The 25,324-nt window shown below is 38.4% G+C and overlaps 1 protein-coding gene across 1 annotated transcript; it reads left to right on the top strand.

The window, feature by feature from the left end:
- The first annotated feature begins 4,484 nt into the window (after window positions 1–4,484).
- LOC112567607 lies at window positions 4,485–23,609 on the top strand. The gene is made up of 20 exons (XM_025244302.1): window positions 4,485–4,874; window positions 5,183–5,355; window positions 6,297–6,444; window positions 6,875–7,047; window positions 7,559–7,712; window positions 8,545–8,717; window positions 9,069–9,356; window positions 9,664–9,969; window positions 10,382–10,693; window positions 11,152–11,481; window positions 11,918–12,025; window positions 12,334–12,498; window positions 12,734–12,819; window positions 15,415–15,562; window positions 18,933–19,083; window positions 21,052–21,221; window positions 21,558–21,699; window positions 22,228–22,376; window positions 23,195–23,414; window positions 23,606–23,609. Exons 1-20 carry the CDS (start codon window positions 4,858–4,860, stop codon window positions 23,607–23,609), a joined length of 3,417 nt encoding a protein of 1,138 aa, XP_025100087.1. The 5' UTR covers window positions 4,485–4,857.
- Window positions 23,610–25,324: the final 1,715 nt, after the last annotated feature.

Raw genomic sequence — 25,324 nt, forward strand, 5'->3', positions numbered from 1 at the left:
TGTGTAACAGTTCAGTCTCGTAACTCTCGCCCGATCGAGATCCAGTGATATTCTTCTCGCTTCACATTGTAGAGACTGTGTAGTATTATATGTATGTGTGACAGAGAGATGAGATAACGGGGGAATGAGATATGCTGTTTGCCTATTCCCATGCCTATTTCTAAAGGTATTTTTAATTCTTTTAAGATACGGTCTCTCTCTGAATGATACTCTTTACATTTAACAAAATGTTTGTTAGTTTGGTTTAGAAATGTTTGCTGTTAATATCAGATCGGTGTCGATTGAAAATTATTATATAATGAGTGTAAAGCACACTGGCTTGCTCATGAGATATCTGTGTAGTACATATTTCGCTGTGAACCATTCTGAAATATAATCGTTTTTTGATTGGACCGGTTGAAGTACTAATACGACATTATGCTCCAGTGACATTTCATCAGTCCTGCTATCTTCTAAGTAGCAAGAAATTGTTCACAGCGTGTTCGTTACTCGCCTCCGGAGTGCCGTGATGATTAGTGCGATGGACTTCCAATTATTTAATTACCTTCGGTCCTGTACATAAGAATCTATTGTTTATCAACTATATTGCTGTCTCACTCATGTTTCAGAGGCTAGCCCGGGCTTAATTATAGTCGCTTCCTTTCAGCCGACAAATGACATGTATGATTGTTTCTAAATATTCTTATGAAGCTTGAGAAAATTTAAGAATACTAACTTGGAGATCAAAAACCGGAACTGTGTCCAGGCGGCGTTTGTTTTTGGATATGTATATTATATGCACTTAACAGAATGATATGCCAGGTCTGTGCACCTGTTTATTGACTCCTTGGTTCAGTGCGATAAAAATTCCTTTTCGACTTAATTTGATTGAACGACGCGGGACCTACAGCTCCTACGGTCATCCATCTGCAGACCTTGTGTTTGATGTCTCTGCAGCCAGTCTGACGTTTCTGTCAAGTATCGCATCAGATATCATCATCGTACAGGCTCATCGCATCTTGTCTATATTTTGGTAGTGATTGTCCGCAGGTCTGGTGGGTCAGTTAAAAATGTCTTCTTCATTGCGTGTTTCCTTTTTCAGTGTGTGGTTGTGTGGTGCTGTGTTGATGCATCGAATATACATTTGGTCTCTCATTCAGTGATTATGATTTTACACTTGTTTGTTCTCTTAGATTTTCTTTCTCTTTCTTGGGAGGGAATACCTTCTTAGGAATACGTGCCATAATGAATCACACGCTCTAAACCATTGTCATAGTAGTAGCTGTTGAGTCGTTATATAGAAATGACATTCTGATACAAAAAATTAACTTGACTTTCATAATGCTGAAAGTCAGGTGCATAAAATGGTTTAGCACACATGGTAGATAAGCACACATCCTGCGTCATCTTGTCATATGTTGTTCCCGTGATTCTAGATATCATCATATTGAATAAGGAAGGATATGAACATAAGTAGATACACAACCTTATCAGAACATGGATGAATACGATAACAGAATAATACATAATTTGCATAAGATATAAGCAGAACTGACAAAGCTCCAGACAGTACATTGGAGTTGTAAATATCTAGATTATTTATAAAATCAGTCTCAAAGGCAATTTTGCAGGACGTATTCCGAACTAAGTGTAAACTTGTACAGTTGTGGCAAATCATTCTTGTTGTTTATGTATTCTAACATACTACTCACACTTCTATTGTTTTGAGAGATATTTCGCAGGATCTCGTACACAGGCAGAGGCGTCACAATAATAACACAGATTAAAACCGGAAGTGGACGTAGATTAGTATCACAGGACTTATGCGTGAAACTCGCTGTTTCTTGCACGCGCTCACACTACAAGACACGCGTATACAACACAGATATAAACACTGCACGTTACATATCTTTACATACATAAGGATTGGGCAAGCTACTTTTATTTGTAGCCGGCTAGGCTACAGCTACTTTTTTTTCAAAAATGTAGCCGGCTACACTACAGCTACCAATTTTCGCAAAAAGTAGCCAGCTACTTTGGGCTACTTTTAAAATGTAAGCCAGCTTCTTTTGGCTCACTTTTAAACAGTCGTGATGTTTAACCAGTTAGCTGTAGTCAGCTGGCTGTAGCAACATACACAAACATCAAACATACACATCAAAAACTATTGACTTGCCTGTTACAAAGTTTTTATTATTAATAATGAAACGGAGAACTGCGATATATCCGACAATTTTATTAGTGAATCCATAAATGCTTTCATTCATTCCTTTGCCCCCTGCCTCCCCACTCACCCTTTTTCACAACGAATAAGTACATTTCTGGATATCTTTTTCCCTCATCTGTTTTAGTGACAAAAGAAATTCATACTAAGTTTTTCCGATAAACATTTTGTTTTCTATAACTATTTGTTCCCTATCATCTAGAAATGAAAACTAAACAGATGCTTAAGTATCAGTGTACCTGGTGGAATTTTCAATAAGTTAGGTTATGTGGTCGATGAAACAATGTCAACCTCCTTATCAATACTGTGACAATGAGAACAGACCATTGAAATAAATAATGAGTTTGCATGGAAATAATAAGTTAAAACAGCTGCTTAATCTAATTTAGGCAAGCCGATCATAAGGCATTTTTTTTCTAACACTGACACTTGAACAACAAGAAAGGAACACAACTGAATTGTTTCCAAAAAGCTGATAGGGTGAAAAGTATATGTCCTGGCATACTAGAATAAGACTTTAATATATAATGCTAGTAGGATGTCAAATGTAGCATATAAACACTGAAATATAGTTTTTCAAAAATGATCTGGATACTATAGATATATTTATTTTAAATCTTTAAGGCTTGAATTTTCTCTGTTTGTCGTTTTTGAACAATCAGTCCTAAACTATAAAAACATATTTCTCTAGATTGGGCTCCTATTGTGCTACAGCAGTAACCATTTGCAATTTTGTTATTAGTAATGCATAAGCTACGAAAGTGTGCATTTGAGAATATGGTATAAACATTACTTTTGAATAAAATAACATTTTTCTAACATTATTTTCTAAATATTTAATTGCCCACATTCACACTGAGTCCGGGGTACCATGTCTGATTTTTTATATCTCCTAAGAAATCTTGAGATATCAAACGCCTTATGCATCAGTTTGTCTTATCAGTGCTCTAGTTTACAAAAAACCCAAAACCTTTTGGTATATGATTATGGTATTGTGTAAATTTGTTTTTTAAATGCTTGTACGTTTTTTGAAACAAGAATCGTTTGATTAGAGTCACAATTTTCACTTTAGGTACTCAAAAACAGTTTTAAAGTGCTATACTGTATCTATGTTTACTTTGTTACTCTGATATTTAAAACCCTTAAGATTTTAAAATATGGATCTTTAATTTTTTGGAGTGTAACCTCGGTAACCTTCCAACAAATCTACATTCTTTTAGTCCTCATGGAATTGAATTTGACGCAGAACTTTGGGCCTCGAGTTGCTGTCTGTCACCCTAGTGCGCAGCTTTTTGTTCATGATAAGTCCTGTCCAGACTGACAATCTCTCAACAATTCTTTTGCATCTTAAAGCTATACCTCACATTTTCTTGGCTTCGCAAAAATGTAAAAAATTTCCAATAAGGCTGGAAATTGATGGGGCTAACGTCATCTTTCGTTTTTCAAATCGCTCCGCACATGGACGACCCGGTCGTACTGTTGCGTTACATGAGCGTGCGAGAAACACGTGGTGTCCTGGCTGTCAAGACCGAGCAGTGAGAGCAGTGGCTGTCGTGTTGGTCTGACTACACTGTCGACGAATGTGTCGTGTAAACCAACACGTCAAATGGCACGTAGAGTGGCTGTCGTACCTAGAATAACACAGTATTTGATATTCCACACTGAAGTTTTCTTTAATTCAGTATCTTTTTCTCAGCAGCTGGCCTAACTTCTCTCTCTCAATTCACAAAAGAGTCCCACACCACTGTCAGCCCTGCTAATTATTCTCCCTACCTCGAACATTCTAGCACAGACATTCTATTTTCGTCGCAATAAAGACATTTTTGAACATCGCTACATTGTTGAACATCAATTTCCTCCATCGCACAAAGACCTTCTATCTTTTACATTGCTGCGTGCTGAACATTCTGGAATATAGATGCAAATCTACAAACCCAAAGACATTATACTTTGTACACTACTAGAGTGCTACAGGGTCGTGAAAGTAGCCCAAAATGTAGCTCAAGCTACAGTATTTCTAAAATGTAGCTACGTCTACAAGCTACTTTTTTTTTAATTTGTAGCGCTTAAGCTACAAGCTACAAAATTTGTAGCCGGCTACAGTAGCTGTAAGCTAGTCTAAGCATACTCCCCATCCCTGCATACATATACACTCATATACACAAACACTCACACACACACACACACACGCACGCACACCCGCCTATACATCGTAAGAGACAGTTTTTGAAAACGAAAATTATGTCAGTCTGACGTATAACATATATAATCAACAAAAATCTCCTAACTGAACAGGAAATACGTTTCAGTCTATCATAATGATGTGAACAGTCCTTGCTTTATGCCAATCAATTTTGTGCGCAATAAGGGTTAATGATATAAGTACGGTTTATAAACTAACAAAATAGTTTGAGAGCTGAGTATACGCAAATAGACATATGGATAGAATTTCCAAATATATACATACACAAGACAATGTATTTAACTCAGACAGTTAAAGCTCGACTAATTTAAAATTATCAGGGGGTCAGTTGACAGTGCGTTTGGCTAACGGGACTCCGTCGGCAGGACGCCTGGAGGTGTTGTACAACGGGCAATGGGGTACAGTGTGTGACGATGAATTTGATAAAAACGATGGTCAGGTGGCATGTAGGATGCTGGGATTTTACAGGTTTGTAATTTGTTGTTCAATGTCTTTGTATTACTCCCATCACATGTATTTTTTTTCTAGATAACTTAGAAATAAATGACTTCATTTCTTTCTCTTTAACAACCTAAATTAAAAATTATCGTCACTGATAAATGAAAATCTGTTAATTTTAAATTGAGATAGTATCGAGTCCTTACTCATCATTCGCAGCCTTCTTGTCTACTGTTGTAGTTTTATTTTTATGCTTTGTCCAGTTAGGTCGCTTGTATGTACGCTTTATATTCTCCAAATGTGTGATAAATCTGACAAGTGCAACATTTTGTTTTCAGTCCCGGAGTATTAGTTGTGGACTCCTCTGTATTTGGAGCAGGTTCAGGTCAGATTTGGCTCGACGACCTGGCGTGTAGGGGTACAGAAGCCAGTCTGGAGGAGTGTTATCACAAGGAGTACTATACTCACGACTGTGAGCACAGAGAAGATGTTGGTGTCGTCTGCAATAATTGTAAGAACTCTTTTTCTTTTATTAAGAGCATGTGACGCACATTTTTTTTCATTTTACAACTTTGTAGACTACTAAACACTACGGTAGTAAGCGCTTGTGATGGCAGATTAAATTTTAAAAAAGGCAAAAAACAAAGGATTAAGAGATTATTAAGAAAAAGCGATGTTATATGTACGTTTCTAGGCGTGAATAAGATTTTATTTAGCCTGCGAAGAGAAAGTAATCTGATTTTTATTAGTCCATCCAACACACTATTTAATTGACTATTCTAATAATGCCCATACTCTACGCTTTGTCACTTCCTAATTAAAAGACTGTATTGCTTCTCACTAAGGGTGACATAAATGATGTTGAACTGAATGATACAAATTTTAACAGAATTAGGTAGAAGAATAGAGGGTTAACTGTTGATTAAAAAACGCAATTTCAGTTTTTTTGTTTTTTGGTTTTTGTTTTACCGAAGAGGAATACATAATCTGAGCTATATAAATCCGTCTCACATAAAGTTTAACTTTTACAGCATGGATGGCATGAATAATGTTGAACTGAAAAATTAAGATTTTTCTCAGAGATTTAAGAGAATTTCTCAGAGATTTAAGAGAAAAACAAAGAAAAAGGAAATAAAAAGTAACGACAAAAGTGAAAATCATGGAAAAAAAACAACAAACAAACACGTGAGCTCTTTACCTTCAAGTGAGGTTTCTTGTGCTTATAGCTAGTACAAGAAACCAGGCTGCAGATGACACCTTGTTATGATATTGAAAGCTTTCTAATTTATTTCAGTAATATTTTCTTCTACCGGGTACTCGGCCTTCGGGGGTAACAAGAAAGTGTTATTTTATCTTAAATAAAAAAAATGCTTACACTGTGAGTATATTAAAAAAAAACATAGTAATGAAGGTTTAGTAAACAATTGCTGAATATATTCTTATAACAATCAGCAGTCCAGCTGACAGCTCGTTTATCTAACGGGACGTGGTGGGCGGGACGCCTCGAGGTGTTCTACAACGGTGTGTGGAGTACAGTGTGTGACAATTACTTTGATGAAAACGACGCTCGGGTGGCCTGTAGGATGCTGGGATTTGACAGGTTTGTAATGTGTTGTTCAATGCCTTTGTATTAACCCGATCATAATTTTGTTTGCTACTTTTAATACTCTGTAGATTCACGAGAATGTTATTGAAACCGCTAGTTCGGATATTGAAACCAAAGTTAGTAAGCAAAACAAAATTTGATCAACGATATCGACACATAATTTACTTTCGTTTACATTCTTGTTTATTAAGAAAAAAGTTGACAATGCTGAATGATAACTTTAATTGCAAGAGTGGAGTGGATTCTAACATAGGATTGAATTTACACGATGTAAACAGACTTTTACTGCTCAGTCACATCCTTAATTTCCTTACTTTTGCAGTGTTGTTTTTTATATTGTGTCCAAATAAGTAGTTTCTATATGTACCTAGCCTTCTGCTTTTTCGTAAAAAAATTTGACCACTTAACTTGTTATTTTTTTTAGTCCGGAGGCACTGTTTGTGGGCTCTGTAATGTACGGAGCAGGTTCAGGAAACATTTTACTGTCCGACTTGGCGTGTACGGGTACAGAAACCATTTTGGCACAGTGTAGGCACAGTGGGTACAATAACCACAACTGTAACCATGGAAAAGATGTCGGTGTCGTCTGCACCGTCCGTGAGGACTGCTTTATTTTTGTTTAGAGTATGCCACTAAGTATATACAGCTGTTCATCACTGCTTTCACATCGTCTAAAAATAGTTTGTGAAATCTGCTAGACAGTACGATCATTACGGGCCTGTTATTAAGGAATTTAAGTAAAAAACCATAATGGATTAGGAAATGATTGAGGAAAAAAAACTATGTCACATTTGTGTTTCATAAATGAAGAGAATTTCTTGTCCAACGAAGGACATCTAAAGCGAAATTTATAAGTCCGTCTCACACACCTTTTAATTTATTGTTCGTAATGAAACCTATTTACATTGACCTATTACTTCTTACGTTTAGAAACATATTGTTTTACAGCATGGACGACATCTGCGATTTTAAACTTAGAGATTCTTTCAAGAGTCAATTAACCTCATTATCGTCAAGACAGCTTTATTGTGTTTTAATCCGTACAAGAAACCAGGCTGAAAATGGTAACCAGCTATGGATTGTAATGTTTTTAAATTTATTTCCCCAGTTTCTAGTCAACTTCGTCTAGCGGGTACCCGGCTCACAAGACAGGATATGGGTCGTGTGGAAATATTATTTGGGGCTGCATGGACTACTCCTTGTGTCAGTACCTTCAGCAGTAGCCTTGCAAACGTCCTTTGCAGACAGATGAATTATCCCTCGTAAGTGAGATTTATGTGAGTGAGTAAATGAGAAAACCATCGAGTAAGGAATGTTGTGTTTGTGGGTGTGTGTGTGTGAACGCGCGAGCTTGTATGTATTTTGGGGAAGAGCAGAAAAATTAATGCTTGAGAAAATGTGATATAAAGAGTATAGCTTAAAATAAAATATGAATAATTTAAGAGAAAAACAAAGAAAAAAGAAATAAAAAGTAAAGACAAAAGTTAAAAGTAATTGGTATAAAATTCAATAAATCAACGTTATCATCACTACCTTAGTCCGCCACCTATCTTGTGCATTGGGACACTCTTCTGAATCATTTGCATCCATTTCTCCATGTTTAGTGAGTTAGGTCCCCTTTTAACATCCATACAGCTTTAGGAACACAAGCGCTTGAGAAAAGGACATATTCATGTGTTATCCCATAATTTACTCAGACTGGTTATTGGTGGTGTTTGTATCCTAAGTCCAACATCCTCCTCGCATCCACGGTCCTTCCAGAACATAGCATCTTGATACCTGAAGCTGTAAACTTTCTCCAGTCGGACACCGTGAGTCTTTCCATGCTTGATGGTGTTCACAAATTCTATACTCTTCTCCATGCTGACTTCCACTCCTTGTGCACCCAAGGTAGTGGCGAGATTGTGAGGTCATAACTCAATGTTGCTGCTTTTACCATATCGGTGTCACCGAAAAAAAAGTAGGTAATGAATATAAAATGTTTATTTTTAAATATATGAGGAACAGAGTCTCGCAAATAAAATTATTGTACCATCATCATTATTCATACAAATCAAAAATTTTAGTTGCATTTGTCCTCTCTGTTATATTCAGAAAAGCAGCAACTGCTGTGGAGTCATCATCCTTTGGACCGAGGACAGGACGTTTCCTTGTCGCTGGTATTGTGTGCACGGGCATGGAGTCCAACATACTGGGCTGTTTCCAGACAGTTACTGGCTTCAGTGATACCTGCTCTTCACCTGAGCTTGGAGTAATCTGCAGTGATTGTAAATTTTGTTTATAATTACTTCTCTAATAATCGAATAACGTAAATAACGTAAATATAAAAGAACGAAAAAATAAAATTTAAAAAGTAGCAGAGAAAAAGCATTTTGCTTTCTTTTTACGGGATCGCTCTCTGTCTTGATTATCGTTGATTTATATCTGTGAACATGACTATCTCAGTGTCATAGCCATATAATTATCAAAGGAGACAACACTATATGGCTCAATGTATTGTTATGCATATTGTAGAAGTACTGCTGTCTATTTGTGAATGAATAAAAAGCATGTCTTCGGCGAAAGTAGAAATCCTACCCCATGAGTATCACAGCACACTGCGTTGTCTTTTATTTCAGCAAAATCCTCTCTTTTCATCGTTGTGGAGACAAAGTCTACCAGCCTTGCCTACCCACTGATGGAGGCAACCAATGTTACACTGAAATGCGTCTCCTCACAGCGAGGTCTGTCACATCTGAACTTCTCTTGGCCAGAGACTGCAGGTGGTCGTCCTTCTGGTGAATATCTTATCTTTGACAACCTGACCAGATCACACAATGGAGGCAGAGTGAGGTGTATGGCCAGCTATGGACAGCCTCCGAGAACTCAAATTGCTACGAGTGACACATTGGCAATGGATGTATATTGTAAGATTGCAAAGACATACTTTACTTGGATGTTTTTATTTCCACACAGGAACCTTAACACCTAACTGTCATCATAGAATGCATAAATGTTAGTTTTTTATTATACAGGACAGAAATGACAGAAAATATTAATCACAATTTATGGTGCATTAATGATATTCTTGATATGAATGTGCAACTACAGTGAGCGGAAGAAGAATGAAGCTGACGGTACTCGTCTCAGAAGCGAGTATATAAAACAAAACAATACAATATAATTACATATAATCAACGTGCTATGTGTTTTGTTGTTTTGACATCTTTTCAGATCGCCCTGTGGTTAGAATAAAATGGGAAGGAAACACGTGTGAACCTCTGGAGTCCAGTCCAAGTCGCTGTGTTGTCAGTCAATACCAGCAAGTCATTCTTTACTGTGAGGCTGACAGCAACCCTCCTCCTGCTTCTGTAAGATGGTCTGGACTGGCTAACAGTGCAACCGGACAGTTACAAATATCCTCTGCAAATAAGACCAATCACAATGGTCGATACTTCTGTATTGTGTCTTCTGAGTCAGTGTCCAGTGATGGCCGTCTGCCTCTAAGTTCAACATACAGCTTTGAAGTCATTGTAAAATGTGATTATCATATTTTGTAACCATTATATACATTATATACGTAACACGTATTGTCTTCTTATATATTAATTTATGATTCTAATAGTGAAATAGAATTTTTTCTTTTAAAAGACATATTGGTCACTGCGTAATAAAACTAGAAAATTTTCATACCTTCTTTACATATGGAGGGGAAAATCTTTTAGAGCTAAAAATATAACCTTTTCACTATTGTTTATTTGTTCTCAATATAAAGTTTAGTACATAAATATGGATAAATCTTTCAAACCAACACATTATTAGTATATTTTTTTATTACCTAAACGTGAATTTTTTTTTAGTACCCACTAGTTTTCTTCTTTGATAAAAAAAGCTATTGAATAATGTTTTGCTCTTTAAACTAGTTAATTTATTGTTGTTTTCCTAATTTTAGACCGAGCCCACGTATTAAACTTCCAAATAAACGCTGAAGCCAGAACGGTTGTGACCGTTGCTGAAAACTCTAGCGTGCGCATGCGCTGTGAAGCTGAGGGGAGGCCATCACCTCACATGACGATTGTCAGTGTTTCGAACGACAAGCGAGAGGTCGCTAGCAGGCCTCGAGGTGCAGTTCAAAGTCCTGATCAAAGAGTAGAGTTAACATATGACTTGACTGCAGCACCTTGCGAGGCGGCAGGTGACTACAGGTGTGAGGTGGACAACGGAGTTGGACAAGAAAGTCGTAACATTAGGCTTTACGTTGAGTGTAAGTATTACTGCAAGAACTGCTGGCTAAATGTAACATTACATTTTACAATATTATTATATAATACTTTATTTTAAACAGTATGAAAACATATTAATGTTATAAGAAACGTGATTATTATTCATATGTGAATAATATACATACCTACATATTTTAACACCTAAAATATTTAATAAATTTCTATAACAATTTCTATAAGTCACTGAATAACTTGCCAACCAAGTCGTTCTATGGATAATATAGTAAGAGTTGTCTCCCTGTGACAAAGTTATTTGCTTTTGGAATAGGTAAGATTTGAAGTGTAAATATTGGTTAAATTAAAGATTAAATTGTAGTCAAATACATTAATCTGTTTTCGTCATATATTTGTGTCTGTGTAAAGGTTGGATAGGTGTGGGTTTCTTGTTGTTTTGTTGCTCATTCTAAGAACTAATGATAGTTATCGGCCTTGTGTTTAGGTGCTCCTAGGATAAACAATGGCGAAAGACAGCCTGCAATTCTAAGTTTTGATGTGAACCAAGGCCTTTTCAGTTTTCAACTGACAGCATACCCAACACCTAAAGTCAAGAAAATACTCTACCTTGGGCAATACACTAACGAGAGCACCGAAGGGACATCAGTCTCGGATAAAATTTATGTCAATTGTAAGGGGAACAGCTCTTTACCTGCCTCAGTCATCTGCAACATCACCACCATCAACATGACAAACGCTGATGAAGGGTTCTATAAAGTTATTTTTAGCAATGAATTTGGAGAGCTGCCTGTTATGTTTGTAGTCAGAAGTAAAGGTAAGCATTGGTTATAATTACATTTACTATATGGTATTAGTTTGATAACTGTTGGCTTGCTAGCTTGATTTCTTAGCATTGTTTACTACAATCTTGGTAGCAGGCGTAGTATTTGTACATCTTCAAGCTATTATACGTTGCTCTATTACAATATTACACAAAATGGAAACTAATCAAAAGCGATTGTTTGCTACAAAAGTTGACTATTGTTAATTACAAAATAGTTTGCAGACTCGCCGTTCATTGACTTTAGAAATAAATTATTTAATTAGCATTTTGTTAAGTTAGCAGGTGTTATGATTAGAAGCAGAATTAGCTTTTAAATAAAACAAATATTCAGATATTATCCATGGTACTCATAGTATTTTTAGAAATATAGATAAACAGGTAAGCATATGTTCGATGTTGTGTTTGTTTGTTTGTTTGTTTGTATTAGAGGACCGAGGCATCAACGTAAAAGTCATCATTGGTGCAGCTGTTGGGACTGCTGCTGTGCTTGTTGTTATTATTATTGTCACAGTCTGTATAGCCAGGCATTGCAGAGGTACAACCTTATTTATAATATGCCTTCTTATTGAAAATTGCTACTTGTCTCTAAATGGAAAGAATTAATAAAGGATCGTAGGTCCTAACACATTATTTTGTCTAGCTGTGTGATCAGACAATGGAAAGACACACAAGAATAAACAGCTTGCTACTAAAGAAATGACATTCCATTGGCAGCTGCTTTAAGATCAACTAACTTGCTTTGCATTTTAGTTTGGAAATCGCTGCTGGTCCTACAAATTTATTACAAGCCGGAAACAAATGATGACTTGAAGTGCTCTAATGAAAGCATTCTTTTGTTTCTAGTTAAGAAAAGTTTGAGCAGACATGCAGAGGCTAACACAAGGCAGGCTCTAGAAACAACAGTGCCTTTGGAGAACATGAAATCCAGTGGAGCAACAAATAATTATTATGGCCAAAATGCTAGAAGCGAAGTAATGAACATGCCTCAAGCGAAAGACATTATGACAGGTAAGTAGAGAGAATTAACATATTGGAAGGTGAGTAGACAAAATACTCAATGTCATTAGGGTACCATTCATGAGTTATCCAACAATCTGAAAGACAAGAAAGCACCCGACACTGAACATTAAACAGTTCAAAGAAATAAACTATATATATAGAGAGAGAGATAGAGGTTGTATTATTCAGTTCAGAATAATTTGATGTTACTAAGTTCTGACCTTATTGTGTGTCCATATTACAGAGGACCTGTATGTCAACACTGCTGAGCTTGCTCGGGAAGAATACGACTCGGATCACGAGTACAGCGACGTCGACGACATTGATAGCTTTTAAAAAGCAATTTATAGAAAAGAAAGCTCTTGATCATTCTAGCTTGGCATATTTTTTAAAAATAGGACGAATATATTGTTTATATATAAAAAAATGAGCGTCCAAAGGACTTATGCTTAAAAAAACTTATTGAGAGAAATTTAGAGAAGGCATACCTTTTATCGATACCTAACTTTGATCTCCTCTCAGCTTTTTTATTTGTCTGCATGTTCGTCTCTCCTTTCTTCTATGTGTTTGTGATTTCACTATAAAAATGTATTGCTAATGTATGTACGCATGTTTGTGAATTAAAAGGGAATGTGTGGAGGCTTAAATCAAAACATTAAGACATCGACTTTTTCATGTATTGCTAATGTCGTCCACCATTCTTACTGTACAAAAATAATATTCATAAAGAAATCTTAATACTGAATAGTCATTATGCAATACAGCCAAAGATACCAAAAGTACTTGCCATTGAAAAAAACTGCTAGGATGATATTTAAACGGCTCAGAGCTTTGCTTGACGGTTAGGTTCAGTTGCGGCGGCTGTTAACAGATTCCAAGTCACGTGTCCACTGTAACATAGAGGTTGGCAAAAGGCGAAGAGTAGAGACCTCTTAATGTACAAAAATAAGAAAAAAATTATACAAAATCCACCTTACTCATTGTTAGTTAATGTGAGATACATTCAGCCATGTGAAGAGAGTCCAATTATGTGTACGTGTTTCCGGGTGTGTATTTTCCCATTTGTGTTCTATGGACGCCCACTAGATCGTGTAACAAAACCTCCAATTCTTAAAGCTTTGGAATAGGTTCTTAAGTTTACAAAAAATATAATTGTCTGTAGAGGATTTGTAGTGTGCTCTATAACCTTTAGTAATGTTGTGCCGCACTAATTTGTGTAATTTGTATAATTTATGACTAAGATTGTCATTTAGCTTTTTTACTTGCTCCTTGTTTTGAATATTCTTACCTTATTTAAGGTACAAGTTGTACAGCCTACTTATTGAAAGATTATTTTTATGTAACAATAATTCAATGGAAAACTGTCAATAAACTATAAATTATTGGTTTAGTGACATGGTTTTATTTGCATATGTTCGTCGTAAGTGACACTTTGTATCGTCTGCTAGAAGCTAGAAGCTGGAAAATGGGACGAAGAGGGAGAAGTGGCTGTAGTAGTTTATGTGGTATTGAGATGTGCTTTTCTGACTTAAAATACAAGTCAGGTAATGGTAGTCGTGTCTTGACAATTATTTTTTAATTGACGACAGGCAAGCCTTGTACTTGACGAGGAGGTGGTTGTAGCAGGCGGCTTTGTTAAGAGTTGAGAAATAGTAATGGTTTCAATTAGGGTTGAAGGTGGCTTGTTACCCGAGGGCCCTTATGCAAGGAGCGTGCAGACCAGTATAGAGGTGTTGTAGGAGCTCAGAGTGATTTAAGTGGGAGACAGCCCTAAGTGGTTTAAGTGGTTTAAGTGGTTACAGCACCAAATCGCGATCAGCCGGCTGGTGTCACTGACGTCTGTAGAGAGAGAATGACACGTCAGGGCTCACACACCTGTCCGCCAGGTTGACGGGGAGTGAGGTTAGTCACCTGACCACCACGCCACCACAGGTCAGTAGGGAGGTCGTTCTCTTGTCGATGGCTACTTGACTGGTTGGTGAGTGACCAATGGCATCCCTCGGTGTATGTGTCGCGCCACTCTGTAAAATAAAAAAAAAAAGGGAACGGAGAACCTGCAAGTGATTTCTCGACACGACGAGAGTGCGATGCCCGTATCCTCTCCTTTTCCGCTTTTTATTATTAAACCTAAGTCGTGGAGCTGTCTGTAGGAGGTTACCATGGCACGACTGTTAGTTTTCTTAAAACTCAACATGCACTCGTCAATAGCATTTGCGTGTGGCGCGCACCCGTTTTTCTCTAGTGGATTTGTGTATTTAGGACTTTTGTCTCGTTGGTAACTTGTATGCTTTTGTACTAGAATATTTTTTAGAAACTATGCAGTTTTGGGAGAGTCGCCTGTTGTTTTTAAATGAATTGTTTTTCTCTTCAGGCTTCTACTCGTTCTACCTCTTCTCCATATTTTGCATCTTACCCATATCCGACTTCTTCTACTTGTTTTACTTATTCTTCGCCCTTGACGTCTCATTCCTTTCGAGTTATCCACCATTGTGTCAACCGGCCACCCTGCACCCTCGTCACCTCATCGGCATGTGAACTCTTGACCCCGCTGCGCGAGCGTGCGGCCAGCCTCGTGTGGAGCAGCCAGGGTTAGGACCGGCGAGCATGGGGGTCACGTGACCAGCAACCTACCCACGTCTCGTACCTGGAAGAGGAGGGGGGGGGGAGCCAGCTGGAGGAGAAGGGTCCGGCGCGGGAGCGGCACGCAGGGTGTGAGGGCGGGCTGCCGCCCGCGGACACTTTGTACAGACAGGTGATCTGCCACCCCGCAGTACGAGCGGGTGGTGGGTCTTCTTCGTGTTGTTTGTTACTCGCCTGTGCACAGGGCAACTGTTTTATTGTATTTGTTTTTGTTGAGAGCGGTAGCGAGCGTGCATCCGGTGACGTCGGTGGCGGTCACGCGACAGTTACTTACTTCCGTGTTAGCTCACACCCTTCGGTTTCTGCTCAGTGTCAGCTTTCCAGCCACACTCTTCTCACAACCTCTTCGTCCCGCAAGACATCACAGCAAGCATGATGATCAGCTCAGTCCTCAGTGTCTGTGTGATGTTTACTCTTCTACTACAAGGTTTGAGTAAGTACTCAATTACACTTTGTCTTAATATCGTTATGTTATGATGCTGCAAGAAGACCATGCAACCCCCTGTAGTATATTGAGACCAGCCTACAGTTACACCACTCTACCGACTACTGTTTGTATTTTGCTTTGGCTACGAAACTGAGTCATCATGGTAGACCATCTGGGGGTGTTTTATTCATGGTTAAGAGACAGATAATTTTATGAAACAAATAAACACTGTCTATGATCATATGGTGGTACTTATCATGAATCGACTTGTAATGAATCTAGATAAAGATGTTATTTTGGTGTTTACCATATATTTCTCATACGACTTGACTCAGTATGGTACAAAACAACGGAAGGCAGCGATGGTATCGATAGTTTAGAACAGTGTTTAACGGATTTCTGGGAAATAAAAGAAGACTTTCACCTCATCCTGTGCGGAGACCTGAATGCACGAACTAGTTTATCAACAAACAGTAATGTGTGAAGTTTGAACTGTTTGAATATCAAGAAGACGTAAGCTACGAACGAATATAATACTATTTTCAAAATGTTATTGCAGAAAACTAACTGTTTTATATCAGTTATTTAATTGTATTATGCTGAATGGATGTAGATTTTTCTAAGTCAATTGTTTTGTTACCTTTAGTTCACAGTCAGGGTTCTGTGTTTTAGATTACTTCTGTGCATTCAACGAGCTGTGTAAGGAAGAGATTGTTGTTGCCTTTAAAAGTCGAAAATATTGTAGAGTTTAGGGTCACTGAGAGTACACACGACACGAATGAGAGAACCCACGTGGAAATGGAAAAAAAACGAAGAAGTAATGTGGGACGGCGACAATGTAAACCCTTTTTAAAGCAGCACTGAACAATGGAAAAGCCAGAGACGAAATTGCAGGTGCGTCCTCCGAAATAGAACAAAATGTGAATGAAGCGATTAATGTGTTGGTGAACTGCCTACAGAAAGTGGCGACGTGTGGGAGGAAAAGGTTTTTACAGGTAACCGCAGAAAGCAACCAGACTGGTTTGACCAAGAATGTACACAGGCAAAAAATATGGCTAAATCTTGTTGATGTAAATACAGATGTCAAAGGTCGGATCAAAGTCTTCATCAATCCGTAGACGCAAGGGGACAGTACGGGAGGCTAGTTAGGGAGAAAAAGAGAAGATATAATAGGTTTGATACAAAGAATTAGACAAATCAAATCAGTTACCCAAAACTATTTTGAAAAGAAATAAAAAGTTGGTAAAAGTAGAAGACACCTACTGGTTGAAAACATTACAAAAGATGAATGGATAAATCACTTTAAAGACGTTTTCCAAGAAAAAAAAGTTATTAATAAAGAAATAATATTCTTCAGAACACTGCAATACCCGTCAGTATTTTATACATGAAAATACATTTGTTAAATTTAAGTCTGTTTTTTAGAGGAAGGACGCCTAGAGAGGTGAAGTCATTCAGGTCTACTTTCGGTTTCAGCAGGACAGCTTTGATTGCTCGCCTCTGAACACTAGCTAGAGGTTTCATTGAAGTTCCACTAGCAGAGTCCCAGAGGGTGGATGCGTAGTCAATGACTGACTGGATGTGGGTGATAAAGAAGAGTTTTCTTGTGTGAGTGTCAAGGAAATGTTTTATTCTTGACAGCTGGTAGACTTTCTTGGAGATGTTTTACTTGTGGTGGAGATGTGTTGGGACCACGATAAGTTATTGTCAATGGTAACACCCATCAGTTTGTGGAACTGTTCTTCCATGACTGATTGAGCTGCGATTTGGATATTAGGAAATGGGGTGGCTAGGTTTTGTCTTTTCTGTCTGGTTGTTAGAAGCATGACTTCAGTTTTCTGGGGGTTGAGGGACATGTGGTTTGAATCAGTCCAAGCCTGGAGCTCGTCAGCGCTCAGCTGTAGGATGGAAGCAAGTGGCTCAATCTGTTGGTGGTGTGCGTGTATTGTAGTGTCGTCTGCAAACATTTTTACAAGATTGGGATATAGGGAGAGGAAGATCGTTTATGTATATGGAGAAAAGCAGGGGTCCTAATACTGACCCTTGAGGGACATCAAATTTAACATCAAGGGATCAAAACAGTTGGTTTTACATCAACTCTTTGAGTTCGGTACTACTGGTACTTAGTTTATATAAAGTTAGTTTTCTGATAAGCAGATTGTGATCTATAACATCAAAGGCTTTGGCAAAGTCAACAAATAAGGAGGCAGAAAAAAGATTGTCATTAATATTATTTAGCCATTGTTCCACCATAGATGTAAGTGCAGTGTGGCAAGAGTGACGGGGCCTAAAGCCGGATTAGTTTGTATGGAGGAGTTCATACCTTAGAAGGTGCTCTTGTAGGTGCTTGTGGATGTGTTTTTCTAAGGGTTAAGAGAGAGGCGATAGAATTGAGATTGGACGATAATTTGTAGGGTCACTTGGATCACCTGATTTGTGTATTTGTATTACTTTTGCTTGTTTAAGGTGCGTTGGAAAGTAAGATTTATCAATGCAGACGTTATACAGATAGGTCAGACTTTCAGTAATGGCAGGTGCTGAGAGCTTTAGGATTTTGTTGTCGATGCTGTCTGGTCCTTTGGTGTTAGTATCTTTAAGTTTGGTAAGTGCTTGATAAACATCCAATATAGTCATTGGGTGAATGGAGAGAGCCATATCAATATAGAGTTACAGTTAGGAAGGGCTGCTTAACAACAGATAATATATTCTCATTGTATGCTGTGATTCAAAAATATCTCAGTCATCCGGTCAAACCGTATTTATGGTTAGTGGATAGGGGCGTATGACTGTCCAACACGCAACATTACTGAGAGCTTTAATTAACTCTTGAACATCTCTCCTCTTTACTAAAACAATAATGTCAATGTATGAATCTCCTAAAGCATGTATTCGAACAAATAACCAACTCACCGATGACAAAGATAAAAAAACAGAAACCATTTTCCACCATTATTTTTTGTCTTCTATTCTTCAGATTTATCATGTATCACAGCATTTAAACCTTTGTATTCGGGCCAGCAAGTAAACATCATTGCGATATTTGTGGTGACATGCATTTATTCAGCTTTTCTTTTTGTGATCTCATGCGTCGGTGTCCTTTATTACTTTTATGTTCGACATAGTTACAATGTAATATAGAGAGGTTTATATAAAGCTAGTAAGATGCTTCTTCTGAGGTATGAAATGTACAACACATTTACTTATTCATTCTAGAATAGAAAAAAAGATTTTTACTGTTAGGTACAGTTGTTTTCATAAATTTGATATGAAAGTGTCTTACGTAAATCAACAGAGGAAAAGAAAAGTTTTGTTTTCCAGTCTGTAGGTAATCAGATTTGCTGTAGCTCGTTACGAATTCACTTTCATGGTTGATTAGATGCACAGCTGCAAGTCCGGCTTGTGAATGGAACTGCCCCGTGGAATGGCGGCCTTGAGGTGTTGTACAGAGGAACATGGCGCAGAGTGTGTGACCGTAGGTTTAGAAAACAAGAGGCACAGGTGGTCTGCAGGATGCTGGGCTTCAACACGTGTGTAGCTTGATGTTGTCTTGTGTTTATGTGCAGTGTAATTATATTTGATTTTTTTATGTTATATTTGTCGCGTGACCGCGACGAATCCAGTCGAACTTCAGTTGAGCGCAGACCATACACAGAAATGACAAAGACAAAATTCACGTAACAAACAAAACTAATTTATTAGCCACGAAAATAATACTGATAGGAATCAAATATCAAACATTCCACACTCTCACATGAACAAATATAGATCAGCGCGAACAATCCAACAAACAAAAAATAGATAAATTAAAATAAGACAAATCAGCTGCCCTGTGCACAGGCTAATCTCAGTCACCGTCTATACCAGACCTGGGCAAACGCCGGCCCGCGGGCCGGATCCGGCCCGCCTCCTGTCTCTGACCGGCCCGCCCGCTGGCCCGCCCGCCAGTATATATACTATGTATACAGTATTGGGTAAAACTGAGTTACCTATATTAGTCCGGCCCTCTAGAACCATCCCAGTTTCTCATGCGGCCCCTTGGGAAAATTAATTGCCCACCCCTGGTCTATACAATACATCACCCGCACGCACTGCAGGGTGACAGTTAGAAGTCCGTTGAAGATGTCCACAGACGGCAGCCCGCCCTCTGGCCTTGCTTGCCGCTCTAACGACGTACCCCCACCCCTCTCTGTCTTCTCGTCCAGATGCGATGACGTGGGCCGGCCACTGGCCACGTGAGCTCCTGCTCGAAGATTCCTGCTCTAGGTGTTCAGTCGAAAGCGTTTTCGCACACTGATGCAGCAGGGTCGCGAGTTCACTCGCCGACGAGATGATGATGATGGTGCAGGGTGGACGCTCGACACGATGACGGACAGCAATGCGAACAAAGGATGTGAAGACACGGTGACACGAAGGAAGAGCGAAAAACAACAACAGGTGGAAGAGTGAAGAGGAACGAAAAATAAGCCTGTAGATAAAACAATTCTTACAATCAACAGGCGTGTCCCTAACTGCTCAATTTCTAAAACAATATTTTCACACCGACACATATATCTGACCATCGGACTAATCCTAAGATTCGTCAAAAATCTAATGTTGATCTTACACAAATCCATACAACGGGAAACGAGTACGCGCTACAAGCGTCGCGACCCGGCAATCACGAACGTTAACCTAACAAAGTACAAGTCTTGCAATTAAACATCGGACTATGGCTTTGAACATAAAAGGATTCTCTCACTTGCACTTCCACCGCCACCCAAAGGCCCTTACAGACTAGAATGGTGTGGAACCCGACACAATGGATCTCTACTCACCCAAAACGGCTTGTGGCAGATCGGTCGATACAAAATGAAAAACTCTGACTGTCATGGCCACGGTCCAGCACCGTCTGTTACTTGATGACGACTACCCATGACGTCAAAGAAGTAAAAAGTAAAATGACGCATCAAGGAAGCTGTGCGCGCGCGCAAGACGTAAGACAAAGAGGGGACAAAAGCGTGAAGACAACACCTAACGATGGGCCAGCTCAGTATGGGAGGCATGCAAGGATGACAGCACAATCGCTGACACGTGACAATATTCACGATAAACTGATGATATACTACAGTTTCTTAAGCGGTCATTTTACTTTCGTCTTATTCTAACCATTAAGTTCCATACCGATTCGAAAAAAATCTTTTCATATAAAATACAATAAGAAAAAAATGTTGATGCTTGTGTGTCTGTGTTTGAGTGTGAGATTTGTTTAAAATAATGAAACAAGTTTATAATTATGTCATTTGTACTGATTAAAAAATATTGACTAACGTAGCCTATAAGTAACGAGAGATAATAAAAACAATGCTCGTGTATGTATATGGAAAATTGTTTTGTGAAAAAAGTGTTGATTTTGACTGCAACCTGTGTGTATATATTAAAATGTCTTTTTGTTAAGTCGGTACAATGTACAGATTAAAAAAAAAACCAAATGCACAAACATCCCTTTTGTCAAACAGGCCGCACGTTTATCCCTCGTACCTAGTTGTGTACAGTACGAGCAACAACGATATCAGGTTTGCTGACCTGAGGTGTACAGGCGAGGAGACCAGCTTAGAGAAGTGTAGTCATACAGGGATTAGCAGTGACACCTGGTGCCGCAATGTCGTTGCTATCACCTGTAACTCACGTAAGAATCTGTTGTTTCTATTCTGTTGTTTGCTGTGTCGCATTGTGTATCCTCAAATGGAGAAAAAGAAACATTGACACATTTACCGTTTTTATGCAAGAATTCCTGACAAAAGAGATATCAAGCATGCAAGAATATCTAGAGATTAGGTAAAACACATGATGTATTTTCACAACAATTAAAATGTTAAGACAGTATTGCAACGCATCTTAAATATATAAATGATTTTTACCTTTTTGTTGATGCAGAAACTGTTTTGTCTGCACAGATACTGAAGTGGCAATGCACATATAGACAAACTTATAGAGATAGTGAATAACTGACGGCTTGTTACAGAAAACATACAGGTGAGATTGGACGGCATCTCACCTAACAGAGGTCATGTAGAGATAGACATCGGAGTTGGTCGTTGGGGGAGAGTGTGTGTGACATCTAATATCACTGCCAGGGTCGTCTGTAGACAGCTCGGCTTACCATGGTAAGTTCTTTTCTCCTGTTAGTGAACAAGTCTGTGAAAGGATGATGAACAGATTCTACTGAAATTTTACAGTTTAAGGGAATGAACTATCAACCTTGCTAATCATTAAATGCTGATTTTGAAACTTTACATTTTACACACACAGTTAAACACATGTCTAAAAAATGTTCACCTGTTGCTCCATGCTTCATTCATTCTTTACTTACAAACTTATCCTCTCCCTTTAAAAAGAAAATGCTCTACATGAGTTACTTCAGATGGAAATATATATATAAAGTGGAGTAAATAAAAGCCTGTAATAAAGTTATGTTCTCATTAAGAGTATATCTATCTACATAAATACTGATCTATGAATGCAGACTGTTGTCGTCTGAATTTTGCCATCATCTATTCATTTATCTAACCTTACACGATACGGATGCATAGCATAAAAGTTCTTCTGAATTAAGAACACCTGAAGCATTTTAATTAAGCATTAATAATTATCAGAACAATTGTTTTACGGAAAAAGTATTCTGCAATGTTTAGGCTTGGTGCGAGGACGTTTTTAGAGATCGTGGGTTGGTTCCAAAGTGATTTCCCATCTTGCCTTGGGAATGAGACTAGCATCACTGAGTGTCAATATGAGAAGTCTAGTGACGGAGTCTGCTGGTCTCACATCATCACTTGCATTGACTGTAAGAACTTTTTCTTTTTATAAAACTAAAACTCATCAATATGTGTATAGTTTGTATATCAGGTTTTACAAATGAAATGACCTGTTTTGCATATGGAATACAGAAATTAAATATTGTAACGGTTTCCAGTCTCATATTAGGCTAAATGTGTAAATCTATTCCCCAAATGCAACCAACTAAAGGGATGCAACTTTTTATTAATAAAAAGACCGCTACACTTGCCTCTTTAACAGTACATGTTTCACTTCATTTAATATTTATTCTATGTTCATTTGAAATTCTTTTTATAACCTCAATATTTTTGTTAAATGCACACGGTGAAAGTCTTATCTTTATACTCTCCTTCTAACGTTTCATACATGTGAATCCTTTCTTACCCTTGCTGGTTTTTTTTCGGTCACTTCATTCAAGAATGTTAAGGTTCAGTTTAAGTCACACCTGATATAATATTTAGGGACCTAACGAAATGGAATGATAAATATCGTTTATTTAAACAAAGAAAAGAAACGACTTTTCAAAAAAAAAAAAAAAAACCAAAAAAAACTTATAGCTTTAATTTTTTTAATGCCGTGAGGAAAAAAAGGGGGCATCGTTGCAATATTTAGCTATGCTAAAGAGGCGTTTGTTCATTATGAAATATTTAGTTACGAAAGACAGATGGAGAGAGAGAAAGAGAGAGAGAGAGATTTAATTACATATTTTGCTTAAGAACGTGTTATAAGGAGAGTAAAGACATGAGGTATTTGGTTACATCTTTCTGCGGAGGCGACTTAATTGTTAGTTTAATGTCGCTAACAGTTTCAAGTGTTTTTTTACAGATCTTGTCAACATCCATGCAAACAGTAGCAGATATCCTTTAATGGAGGAAACCAGTGCTACTTTAAAGTGTGCGAGCAATAAAGAGTCTGGTGTAATAAATTACACGTGGCCAGAAAATGCAGGCGGGTTCCCTGATGGCAGTAGCCTGATCATCACTACAGTGACCAGGGAACATCATGGAAACCGAGTGAGGTGTGAGGTGATCTACAGTGATGGTGAAGTTGTCTCCAGTGACACACTGCAATTACAGGTTTACTGTGAGTATATTTATCCAACAACAATGAATGTGTGTGTGGACGTGTACTAGCGTGAACTGTCAATATAGATAGTAAATTTTGTTTGAAAGGAATATATATAATAAATATATAAATATATAAAATGAAGATTAAGTCATTTGTCTGACTGACTAGATGAGAAGGTCGATGAATATCGTTCTATCGGCTTGTTTACAGATCGCCCGGTTATCAGAATAACACGGAGTGATAATCAGGGTCAGCTCCTGTCCACCTCCTCTGAGGTCATCAAGGGTCACAATGTGACGTTTGTGTGTGACGCTGACAGCAACCCGCCTCCTGCTTCCATCACGTGGTCAGGGAAAGTGAGCAGCACTACTGGGGAGCTACACATCATAGCAGCACAGCAGACGACACACGACGGTATCTACACCTGTACCGTGGTCACTGAGACAGCTGTTGATGATGAACGCCTTCCACTGAGAGCATCTTACCAGCTTGCTTTTGTCGTTAAAGGTATCCTTATCCTTACTTCTCTATCTTTTTCTTTCTTTAACTCTCTCTGCGTCACGAAAGAGTAGTGTGTCAGGGACCTAGTCAGAGGGCTAGAACTGAGTGCACGTGTGCGCACGAAAGCCGTGAGTGATGGGAGTTTCTGGAATGTGTGCCTCTTTGATGTAAAAGAAGAAAAGGAAAAGGTGTGACGGGAGAGGGAGAGAGCGGTCAGCGAGGAGAGATTGGGGTAGAAAGCAATGAGTGAGAGGAGGTGAAAGTGGACGCTTAATGGAGGGGAGGAGGATTGTTTTTCTAATGGAAGCTAGAAGTCAATATATATACTTATGCCTATACATATATATAATCACCCCTTCCCCACAAACTTTCTTGCGATGCAATAGTTCACACAAACATTTGACTGAACAGCACAACTACTGCAGCTCGCAATAATAACATTGTGCCATCTATACCAGCTCTCCGTGTCAGTGCTTCTCCCAATCCCTACTTCTTTCGTTAATTGGAAGAGAAGAGATTCTTCAGCTCACATTTGTTAGTCGAAAGAAAGGCCATTGCCACGACAGTGTGCTTTAATTATTAGTAGATTCAGTGGATTTTTGTGATTGTGTCATTCGGAGTAGAGGCCATTGTCGAGTCAGTGTGCTTTATAGTTGTTAGGAACAGGGGGTGGTTACCCCTGTCTGTGTTAGTCAGGGATTACTGCCCTTACCTTACATATATGAGTGTGGTGGTTGCGTCGTGGTTTCGCGTCAGAACCCGACGTCATTTTATGACGTAATTTTAGTTTGGAAGAGAGGGAAAATTTTTGGAAGAAAGCAGACGACGGGAGATGAGAGAAGAGAAAGAACAGGTGTGAAAGTTGTCTGACTGTACAAGTGGATACAGCGACGGTTGGGAGTGTGGAATCCCAACGTAACCGCCGGAGAGGTGATGAGAAGCGGATGGAGAAGAGAAGGGACGGACGGAAAACTGAGGAGCTGTCTGTCTGTACGTGTGGATACAGAGACAATTTGGAGTTACAAGGCACTGTGTCGAAGCCCAGTAGCGGACTAGAGTGTATGGATTTTCCGTTTTGGGGAACTTGTGTATGTGCAATTGAAGGAAGATTTCATTTTGGGTGTGAGTAACTAAGACTAACGATTTATTTAAAACATACGACAGTTTGGAGTTGCAGGTCGCTGTGTGGAAGACCTATGGACTTTGTATATATTCAGTTAATGTTGATTGATTTAAAGTTGTTTTTTTTTTATTCCCACGACAAATCTTTGTGATATGTGATTGAAAGAACACGCAAGGGGACGCGTGCGTGTAGTGAGTGAAAGTGAGATCAAAAACAGCATCTCTGACAATAGTGTGTACAAGATTTAGTGGATTTAGTGGATT

Source organism: Pomacea canaliculata, linkage group LG7 (assembly GCF_003073045.1).
Source record: "Pomacea canaliculata isolate SZHN2017 linkage group LG7, ASM307304v1, whole genome shotgun sequence".
In the NCBI taxonomy this organism is placed as follows: domain Eukaryota; kingdom Metazoa; phylum Mollusca; class Gastropoda; order Architaenioglossa; family Ampullariidae; genus Pomacea; species Pomacea canaliculata.